At 41.7% G+C, this 11,683-nt stretch overlaps 1 protein-coding gene across 1 annotated transcript in view; it reads left to right on the top strand.

The window, feature by feature from the left end:
- UBXN11 (UBX domain protein 11) overlaps positions 1 to 11,683 on the top strand; it is a 32,804-nt gene that overhangs the window by 15,493 nt on the left and 5,628 nt on the right. The window contains exons 10-11 of the mRNA XM_083369868.1: positions 179 to 396; positions 6,501 to 6,578. Coding sequence (XP_083225994.1) covers positions 179 to 396; positions 6,501 to 6,578 — 296 coding nt within the window. The remainder of the gene's footprint in view (positions 1 to 178; positions 397 to 6,500; positions 6,579 to 11,683) is intronic.

The raw sequence follows: 11,683 nt of genomic DNA, 5'->3' as shown, positions 1-11,683 counted from the left end.
GATAATAAAATTCCATTTATTTGCCATTGGGATTGGAACGGTTGCATTGGAATGTTGATTTTGCTTTAGCAACGATGCAGTTCCAATACTGAGCTTGCACTAAAACTCAAAGCTAAATATCACGGGCTGGATGATGGTTTCTCCTTGCCTTCCCACAGTCATTTCTCCTTTCATATAGGTGAAGCCATCATGTCTGAAACCCCAATCAATTTTGATTTGATTTTAAAAAATCTGAAAGATTTGAATGTGCTGGCTGGAGAAGGTATATCCCAAATCAAACACACTACAGGTGGAGCTCGGTTGAAGCCCTTGGATTCAGTTCCGATCACCTTCTATCAGAACGGGATTGTCATGTTCAATGGACCTTTCCGGTCATATGAAGATCCTTCCACACAGGTAGGGATCAAGCTTCGAAGAAATGAAATTGTTGACTAGCAACCAATCTGAGATTAGCTGAGATTAGCCGATAGCATTAGCACTGGTGATGTGATGTAATCTGGGTAATAAAACGTCTGCAAGAAAACAACCAGGCTTGTAGAGCACCAAGCTTATAGACCTCTCATTTCAACCCTGAGCTACAAATATTCTCTTTTATTGGAATCTTAGTGTTACTACTACCTGTATGTATAAATTAAGCCTTTTGTGACAGTAACATTCTCCTACAACCATTGCCAAGCCCCTCCCCTTCCTTATACTGTGGCAGAGAATGGCAAGAATCTTATCTTTTAGTGGATCATTGGACATTTTGATCATTGCATTTGAAAAGAGTAATAAGATAAGAAGCCACAACAATGCAACATGTAGTTGTCAAACTGATGTGGAACCGCACTTATTCCATGTTGGGCAAAGACATACATCTCTGAAAGTTCGGCCTTGGCATAAGCAGTTCCCAACATAAATAGTGAATTGTATGTAATTTTATGTTTCCCAGAAACAAGAGTTCTGTAATGTTGTTGTTGTTGATGATGATGACCATGCTTGAAAAAGAAAGCAAATAAGAATACGGAACTTGGCAGGGCAAACCTGAAACAAAAAGGAAGCACTGGAGACTCAAAATAGCAGCACAGAAGGGGAAATGGGAGAATAAGATAGGGAGAACTTATTGAGAAGAATATTGAATTAGCTACTATCCAGTTAGAGAAAAGAAAGAAGAAGGATCCCATCTCAAGTGGATTGGGTAACAGAAATATTACAGAAATTAACAGAACAGTATAACAGAGTTGGAAGGGACCTCGAAGGTCTTCCAGTCCAACCCCCTGCTCAAGCAGGAGATCCTAAACATTTTCAGACAAATGCTGTCCAGTCTCTTCTTAAAAGCCACCAGTGGTGGAGCATCCACAACTTTTGGAGGCAAGTCGTTCAACTGATCAATTGTTCTAACTGTTAGGAAATTTCTCTTTAGTTCTATGTTGCTTCTCTCCCTGAGAAGTTTCAGTCCTTTGCTTCTTGTCCTGGCTTCAGTTACTTTGGAGGAGAATAATAATAACAACAACAACAACAACAACAACAATCATCATCATCATCATCATCATCATCATCACGTTGGAAGGGACCTTGAAGGTCAACTAGTCCAACCCCCTGCTCAGGCAGGAAACCCTATACCATTTCAGACAAATGGCTGTCCAGTCTCTTCTTAAAAACTTCCAGTGTTGGAGCATTCACAGCTTCTGGAGGCAGGATGTTCCAGTGGTTAATTGTTCTAACTGTCAGGAAGTTTGTCCTTAGTTCTAGGTTGCCTTTTCTCTTTGTTTAGTTTCCATCTGTTGCTTCTTGTCTTGCCTTCAGGTGCTTTGGAGAATAGCTTGACTCCCTCTTCTTTGGGGCAGCCCCTGAGATATTGGAACACTGTATCATGTCCCCCCTCGTCCTTCTCTTCATTAAACTAGACATACCCAGTTCCAGCAACCGTTCCTTATATGTTTTAGTCTCCAGTCCCCTAATCCTCTTTGTTGCTCTTCTCTGTACTCTTTTCTAGAGTCTCAACATCTTTTTTACATTGTGGTGACCAAAACTGGATGCAATATTCCAAGTGTGGCCTTACCAAGGCATTGTAAAGTGGTATTAGTACTTCACGTGATCTTGATTCTGAAGGTTGACCCTTTCTCCTTTGTGGCAGCCCCTCAAATATTGGAACACTGCTATCATGTCACCCTTATTTTTTATTTTCACTAAACTAACCATACACAATTTCTGCAACCGTTCTTCATATGTTTTAGTCTCCAGACCCTTAATTATCTTAGTTGCTCTTCTCTGCGCTTCATTTAAACCAGAAGCATGCCAAAATACTTGCTTGGGAAATTCCAGGAAAGTTTTTGGATTAGAAGCTATCATGATGATGATCTACGTGTTATGCATATAGCTGTGTCTGACTCTTGGTGATTCTGTGGGCCAGGTGTCTCCACCTCTTCCGATCTTGCACTACTTTTTTGAATTGTTCTGGGCTGTGGCTGGTGAGAAGCTTTTCAAGATTGATGTTAATCCTTGGAGAAACAGGAGCTGCAGGGATTCCATTCTTCATTGTGGCTAGAATAACAGAATCCTGATAGCTCATCAGTTTCTCTTTGCCCCATCCCATCCCATACAAAATCAAAGCAAGCTTATTTTTAAGGTCCTTTCCAACACTTTCCATCTTTTTGGAACTGAGAAATCTCTTCTTCTTCCTTAACGGTTCACCCTTCCCATCTGAAAGGCAGAGCTATGTTCTTTTACAGCTAGCAAGCTGAGCCTGGCTCTGTAGTCACATAGGCTGTATGAATGCATCACTAATCATGAAAGAGACCTGCTGCTGGGTACTGAATTTAAAAAGGTAATGTGTGGGGAAAGCACCTTTCCCTTCCACCTGTGGCTTAGCGACCACAGTGTCTCTCTCTCTCTCTCTCTCTCTCTCTCTCTCTCTCTCTCTCTCTCTCTCTCTCTCTCTCTCTCTCTCTCTCTCTCTCTCTCTCTCTCTCTCTCTCTCTCTCTCTCTCTCTCTCTCTCTCTCTCTCTCTCTGAGGATTGTAGTATTGGGATGTTGAATCTGGCTGAGAGCAAAGCAGACTTTATTTGTCTTGGGAAGAACCTAAATTGCAAAATGAAAAATTGCAGAAAACAAGGGTTTTATCACTTCTCATCTGTTTGCTCCTTTCAACAGGAGAGTTTCATATTTAAACAGCATATTGACTCTCATTCTGAAAGGGAGGTGGGGGAAGTGAAAACAAAGTGTAAGGGGCCCTTTGTCTCATGGCCAAGCCATTTGGCTTCCCCTTTTAGACGAGCACAAGAATCTATATGTTGCTTCTATAGCATTTCAAGGTCACTTGTCGCACATCTCCCATGAATGGAAGCCACTTCTTGTTTCAGCCCGTTGCAGTTCTCTATCCACAATAATCAAGCTGTCTGGGGCCTTTGCCACATGCAAATCCCAGAACTTGGTGTGACCTTTAAAAAGTCTCCACAGAAAGATATTGCAACGTCTACCAATTAAGTTGCTTCTTTCATTTATTTAATTTATTAGTATCCCATTTTTATTATTTTTTACAAACAACTCAAGGCGATAAACATATCCAACACATCTTACTCCTCCTCTTTTCCCCACAACAACAGCCCTGTGAGGTGGGTTGGGCTGAGAGAGTGTGACTGGCCCAAGTCACCCAGCTGGCTTTCATGGCCAAGGCAGGACCTGAACTCACAGTCTCCTGGCTTCTCATGTCTTAACCCAGGGGTCTTCAAACTTGGGAACTTTAAGACTTGTGGACTTCAACTCCCAGAATTCCTCAGCCAGCCTGCTGCCTGAGGAATAAGTCCACAAGTCTTAAAGTTGCCAAGTTTGAAGACCCCTGCCTTAACCACTAGATCAAATTGACTCTCATATTTTGTTGCCTTATGGCAGGGGTGTCAAATTGCTGGCCTGCGGGCCGGATGCATCATAGCAAAACCGCACCCACCCCATTGCCGGCAGTGGCAAAAAAGTCGCAATATGTCGCGACACATCATGTGACATTGCGAGTTTGACACCCCTGCCTTACAGTAAATAAGTCAGACAACTATTGGCTGAGAATTGTAGTTGTTTGCTGCACTACTCCATTTTATATCTGCCTAGATTTGACATTTTTATATGGAGAAAATATATTTAGTGCCCCTAGTCCAGGGGTCAGCAACCTGAAACAGTGAAAGAGCCACTCGGAACCAGTTCCCTCACAAAAGGAAAAACTGGGAGCCGCAAAAAATATGTGCACATGCACGTACATGCGCGCATGCGCAGAACAGGGTTTGACTGAAGAGTGGAGCCAAGGCGAGATATGCACCTACCCTGCATATTTGAATTGATTGGTTGAACTTTTTTTTTTGGACTGCACATGGCAGAGGACCGGGAGCCGGAGGAGACGGCTGAAAGAGCTGCATGCGGCTCCGGAGCCGCGGGTTGCAGACCTGTGCCCTAGTCCTTTTATCCTATGTTCACCAATTAACAGAGACACTTGCATCCATATCCTGTTGATACTCAAAATCTTAAAAAAAAAATCAAGATGGGGCAGGAGTTTCCTTTGTATTCAGATTTTCTTTCAGAAAGATTTGTTCTGTATGCTTAGTTTTTAAAATTGTTATCATTTCTACCCATTTACATGGAACAGCTGCTAGGCTGATTGGCCTAAGTTTTCCTGGATTTCCACTTAATTGCTTTCTAAAAGTGATGTGACACTGGCCTCTGGCACTGATCCTGATCTGAATGAAAAGTGATGATATTTGCTAGGAGGTCAGAAATTTCTCAAATGAGTTATTTACGACCCCTTAGGTGGATGCCATCAAGACCCAGTGATTTGTCTTTGAATACCTCCTAGAAAAGATTTTCTTGATGCCCCAATTTGCTTCAGTTGTTCCAACTTCCATTCTGAGAAAGTCAGCACAAACTCACTGTCCATCTAGTCTCCTTTTTCCATTACAGAACACATGAAAAAATCATTTCAACTTCTCTGCAATCTCTGTACCTTTCATATCTTTGTTGTCTAAAAGGCCCCTGTGTGATTTTCTGCTTTGAACATAAAGTTTTTGCATTCTTTATTATCATTTTATGACATTTCTGCTAGACTCTGTGTTCTTCTTCATTCTCCTCATTAGGATAATCTTCCCATTTCTTGAAGGGATGGGACGATATCGGTCCTTGCCAGATTGTAACCTGTTCTATAATTCTACATATGCAGTTGGGGTTATGGTTTCATATTTAAATTCTGCGATTAACATTTCACTATTAGAATAACTGAGAGCCAGTTGGATGCAGTGGTTAAGGCACTAAGCTAGAAACTGGAGTTCTAGTTTCACTTTAGGTGTGAAACCAGTTAAGTGACTTCGGGCCAATTCATTTATTATTTATTATTATTTATTATTTTCATTATTTATTATTAGACTTCTGTGCTGCCCATCTCACCGAGGTGGCTCTAGGCATCTCACAATCGTGCAATTAAAAGACCATATAAAACATTAAAACAATAAATAAGAACCACACAGTTAAAAAAATTCCAATAAAATTCGATTAACCACTATGGAAAGGAAGGGAGCAAAATAGGCATAGAGTAGAATTTTTTAAAAAAAAAATTGAGAAAAGGCAAGTGTAATTGGATTGTAGGAATGTATATGAATGAAGCCTTTGGTTTCTTAGTGTAATAATCTCTTACCTGATCAACAAACCTCAACAGAATAACCAGTCAAGAAACCTGAAGAGATTAATTACAGTCGGGGGTAGGCAACCTTGGCTCTTTTATGACTCGTGGACTTCAACTCCCAGAATTCCTGAGCCAGCTGTGCTGGCTGAGGAATTCTGGGAGTTGAAGTCCACGAGTCATAAAAGAGCCAAGGTTGCTTATCCCTGGTCTAGACAGTTGATGAAATAGTGTCTCCCTCTCCAGCCCTCCTTTTTATGGAATTATTTTACTCTTGGCCTCGTCTGTGCTCTTTATTGGTTGGTGTCCTTGATGGGCTTGTTAGGTTTCCGCCCTTGATGTGCAGTTTTTACCAGGTCATCAGTAACCTAGTCTAATTTCAGACTGGGTGACTCATTGGTCTTCACACATCCAAGTCTGCGTTTCTTAGATTGCTTGGTTTGCTGTCTTTCCCCGGAGAGTCCCTATCTGCCATTGCTACTAAATTCAGATGGAGTCCATAAATTTTCCCACAGAAAATGTTGACCCCTTTAATTTCTTTCTTTCTTTTTTTAATGGTGGGGGAACAGTAAATATTTTCTGTCTTAAAACCCCGATAAAAGGGGAATACATAAATGGAAATAGGCAAGGTGCCAACAGGCAAATAATTGAGTTTTTCTCCCTTGGGGTTGCTTTGTCACTATGGGGGAAATCCAGTGCTTTTTTTATAAAAGAAAAAGGTGCCGGAATTCACACATGTCATACAACCCGCCTTGCCTACCCTACAAGGTTCCATCCAAAAAAGGTGCCGGAACTCCGTTCTGAGCGTTCTGTGAGAAAAAAAAGCCCTGGGGAAATCTAATGAGTTGGCTGTGCTTGTGGTTTCAGCGTTGCCTGCAAGATATCCTGGATGGCTTTTTCCCTTCTGAGCTGCAAAGGCGTTACCCCAATGGTGTCCCATTCCAGGTATATCTTTATAGCTTCCTGTTTTTGAATTTTTGGTTTCTTATACTGCCTACAAAATGATACTCTAATTCAATTTAAGATCTTGACCGCGTGGTTTTATGATAATGGATCCATACAAACAACACAGCTTCTATGAGGTTTGTTGAAATGTCACTGGCTTATGGATGGAATACTTTTCTGGTCAAGTTATTGTACCTAATTTCTCTTTCATTCAAACAACAGGCAACTGGTTTTTGTTGGCTTTTTTTTAAAAAAAAATTATCAGTCCGTTTGAGGAACTGAGAATGTTTGTTGCATCAGAAACTGGAACAATTTTTCTCTTAAAACCTTTAGAACAGTTTAATCGTCATTTCTGCTTTAAAGTAACTCTATTAATGCTACGGTTTTTTTTCTTTTCCTTCTTAGTTTGCTTTTATTTAAGGTTCCTTTTTTTAAAACTCCTGTTTTATTATAAAAATAAAGATTATAAAATTTAAAAACTACTAGTGGTAGCAGTTTCCACTAATGAAAATTAAAAAGGATTTTCAATAGGTAAAACAATGTTTAAGAATACCACTAGTATTCAAATTCTATCGGAAAAATTAGTTTATATTTTCATTATGTGGTTCAAAGAAGCCACATGGAAAAAAACCCATGATATTCACTGTTTTTTATTTAGCACATTGACTCTCAAAAAAACAAAAACATCTTTACCAGAGCAATTAACAATAAAAATCAGAATGTAATTTTTTAAAATAAAAAACCGAAAGCAATAAATAAAAATACAGTTTAACTGGAGATTATTAGGATAGTTTCTTTAGAAAGAATGCAAAAAAGGTAAACCACAAGTTGGAACAGAAAAAGTTAAACAGCAAATAGATTTTTAAAAATTTTTTAGAAGAAACAAGTGCAGCTGAATTGCAGGAATCTGTATAAATTAAGCCTTCAGTTTCTTAGTGTAATAAATCTCCGGAGTTCCTGATGATCTCTCGTCCCAAATTATCTAGGTTTACCACTGCTTGGTGTTTTGTTTTTTTTAAAGATTGGTGAAGATTGGCAAAGTGCTACTGTCTAGCTAGACATTTGCCAATTTAATAAAGCAAGCAGCATGAAATGTAATTTCCTTGTTTTATAACGACAATTATCACAAGGTAGATACAAATACAATTTTGTTTATTGGAATCAAATCCTGCTACTGCTAAGCTTGTAAGCCGCCCTGAGTCTTTGGAGAAGGGCGGGATATAAATGGAATTAAAATAAATAAAAATAAAAATCCAAAATAAAAGTAAAATGACATTGGTATACCAAAAGTACAAAAAGTAACATTATTAACAGCTATGCTGCCCCTCTTGTTCCCTGGTGGAGTCTGAAAACAGGCTAGTCTCATTTTGTGACCACATTGCTTAGTGACAGCAATTCTGGTAGTCCCTGGTTACTCATCTTAAGAAAGGATTGCATTGGTTGTGACCTTTTGTGACCACCGCTTCCAATTTCTTGCCGGCTTCCCCAATGACTTGTTTCGTGGAAAGCCAATGGGGAAGGTTGCAAATCATGATCACGGCATGTTGCGACAGTGAAAAGTCCGGGCCGGCTGCCAAGTGCCCCATTTGCAATCACTGGCCAGCCCTCCAGCCGTCCCACACAAACCAGACAGGAAACATGGCAAAACTAATTTTACCTTATTGTAAAGCTACATGAGCAAAATCTTGCAAGTCCAAAGGCCCAAACCTGCCTCCATTTTTAACTCCTTGATTCGTCACGGCAGGTTTTTCCTAAGTTTCTTTCTCCGTCAAGTGGCTGCGGGTTCCTGCCCCTCTTGTCTAATTGTTTCCTAGGCAGCATATCCTTCTCTCTTTCCCCAAGGTCACTCTTAACTTTCCACTACAGATGCTGCAACAGCCAGAACTTTGCAGACTGGTCTCAGTGCCACCAGTTCAGAACTGTGGCAAGTCCACAGAGCCTTGGAAAGTCCTGGAGTTTTAATTTTATTGGAAAAGCTTATTCTACTGTATATGGGCAGGCCCTCAACCTTTTGGGCACCAGGGACCAGTTCCATGGAGAAAGGTTTTTCTGCCGACCGGAGGGAGCATGGTTTCACATGTTGCCTGCATCCCAAGGATGGGGCTTCACTTCTTTGCGTGGATCGGTGTCTGGCATGCTGCAGACCGGTGCCGGTGCATGGACCAGGAGGGTTGGAGACCCCTGTTCTCTATAATCAACAGCTCTATCTGAGCAGAGCCGGGAGCTTTTGAGTTTCTTTTCACTTTAGGGATTTTATTTTTTATACTGTGTTCCGTCTGTGTTAGATTTTACTCTACAATATTTGTGTATCCCATCTCCAAAGGGTGGGAAACGATCCTGCCCATTTTGTTCACGGCAGATTCTGGTATCCCAGAGAAAGCAGCTTTGGAGGGGCTTCATGTGGTCCTGAAACTCTAGGTACCCCATCCTGCCTTCAACTAAGAAATGCGTATCTTACACAAATTAGTGCAGGTTCGTGTCCCACCAGGCTCAAGGCTGACTCAGCCTTCCATCCTTCCGAGGTAGGTAAAATGAGGACCCAGATTGTTGGGGGCAATAAACTGACTTTGTAATAATGCCGCTTGGGGGGTCCCGAAAGCCCTAATAAGCAGGCATATACATAGAATGAAGGCTATTGCTAAGCACACTGATTTGTGCTTCTTAGATTGTAAGCCGCCCTGAGTCTTCGGAGAAGGGCGGGATATAAATGGGATTAAAAAAAAATAGTAGGAGGATTGGAGATCTGAATAATGTCCTAGAAAGCGTGTCTTATTTAACAAATCTACCCCTCCCTGCCTCTTGAACGAGATACATAATAATAATAATAAACCTTTATTGTCAAAGTACAACATGTGTACATTGAGATTAGCTGAGCCTCCCCCCGTGCTCTCTCCCCCCATCACACAGTGACCACAAACCCTCCATCCCACCACACCATGTGAACCAACTACACCACACACCAGCCTCCCAAGTCAATTCTGCATAAGTTCACAGAGATTATGTCCCATTTAAAAGCCTAACAGCCCACGGATAAAAGCTATTTTTCAGCCTGTTGGTACGGCTGGCTATACTCCTGTATCTCCTACCGGATGGTTAGGAGAGTAAAGAGAAAGAGAATGAAAGAGACATGGAAGAGACAAAACAATTTAGACAGTAAGCAAGTTTCAAGGGAGGGAGGAAAAATTGTAAGGCCATTTACTGACGCCTGGAATTTATTTCTGAACTTTCTTGCCCATGTTATCAGATAGAACATAGCTAGAATAAATAGAACACACGATTTTACTGATCCTTAAGAGATAAGCCTCATTTAGGTAGGGTATTTGCTTCACACGCAAGGGTGGGGGAATTTTATTACATTTTAAAACTTTCATTGTTTAAAGATGCATGGGAAAGTCTTGCAGAAAAAAAGAGAAATGTGGGCCACTGTTTCTAAAACCAGCCCGTGTGCAAATTGGGCTGAGGAAAACACCTGCTTCTTTAGCAGTTGAGGGTTGGGGTGTGGGCCCGAAAAGTGAATGCTTGGTTAGTTCTAGAGAGGAAACAGACAGGGGGAAACAGAAAGGGGCAAAGTGAAAGTCCAGCATTCTGGTGCATTCTTGACGTCTTGGATGACAGCTCCTATTATCCCAAACTGAGGTCTCTTCAGAGCTGCATCAGATCAGCAAACTGAATGCATGATATTTGGGTCTCTTAAGATGCAAACTGAGGGTGTGTTTTCATTTTCACGAATGAGGCTTCCAAGTATGCAGTTCCCCTTCCTCTAGTCCAGGGGTCTTCAAACTTGGCCCTTTTATGACTTGTGGACTTCAATTCCCAGAATTCCTCAGCCAGCTTGTCTGGCTGAGGAATTCTGGGAGTTGAAGTCCACAAGTCATAAAAGGGCCAAGTTTGAAGACCCCTGCTCTACTCGGTCAGCCTGGAAATATATGTTACCCCTGCCATGGAGGGCTCTGTGTGTCATACAGCTAGTCCTTGACTTACAACCATTCGTTTAGTAACCGTTCAAAGTTAACGACAGCGCTGAAGAAAGTTACGTGCGACCAGTCCTCACACAATCTTCACACCATCCCCACAGTCAGGTGAACAAAATTTGGGCATCTGGCAACCTGAACGGCTTTGTGACAGTGGCAGCATCCCAAAGTCACATGATTCTCCATTTACAGCTTCCCTCAAACAGTCCACGGGGAAAGCTGGATTTGTTTAATGACCATGTGAGTCAGTGACCAGTCAGAGCTGAAGAAGCTTCTTGGATGAGAAGCAAAACGCCTGCAAAGAAAAAGGTAAACAAGAAAGTCCAGTTGCATTCCGAAGAGGCCTCTTTGGGTAAACCTGACCTGGATGAGTGAGAATCTTCATAGACAATTAATTATCTATGCACCTTGGGATGAACACCCTTCGAATGGCGAGGGAGTATGAACAGATTTCCAGAAAACACTGCAGACTACAGCAACCATTTGCACTTCAGTTTGAGAGGCAGACAACACCAACTCATCCCCAACAGCCTGTGTTCCTGTCTACAACAGCGAAGGGACACAGGGGCAGGATGGCTCCACACACATTTTATTATTTATTTATTTATTTATTAATTTAATTTATATACCGCCCTTCTCCCGGAGGACTCAGGGCGGTGAACAGGGCAATACATAAAAACTAGATACAAAAATTAAAATTATTAAAACGTGATTAAACAATGCCCATAAAATTAATACAAATTAAAATTTAAGTTCATTTATAAAAATCCCACCCCGTCCCATCAGGCCAGGCCAGCTTGTTTAAAGAGATGGGTTTTAAGATCGCGCTGGAAGGAGCGGAGATCGGGCGCCATCCGGAGCTCGACCGGAAGATGGTTCCATAAATCCGGTGCACCCACAGAGAACGCCCTCCCCCTGGGGGCCACCAGTCGGCATTCTTTGACCGGTGGCACCCTGAGGAGGCCCTCTCTGTGGGAGCGTACTGGGCGGAGGGAAGTTGGGAAGTTTTCACTACTTAGGTGACCCTGAGGACACAGAGAGAGCTTTAGTGACTCTCTAAAAAGAGTGCAAAGGATCAGCTGTCTGCAAGGAATACAAATCCTTCCATTCCCCACTATCCAGTCAGAGCTGAAG

The sequence above is a fragment of the Vipera ursinii genome (genome assembly GCF_947247035.1).
Source record: "Vipera ursinii genome assembly, chromosome: 9".
NCBI classification, from domain to species: domain Eukaryota; kingdom Metazoa; phylum Chordata; class Lepidosauria; order Squamata; family Viperidae; genus Vipera; species Vipera ursinii.
The sequence above is the reverse complement of the archived record's forward strand: the minus strand, read 5'-3'. Positions and strand labels throughout refer to the sequence as shown.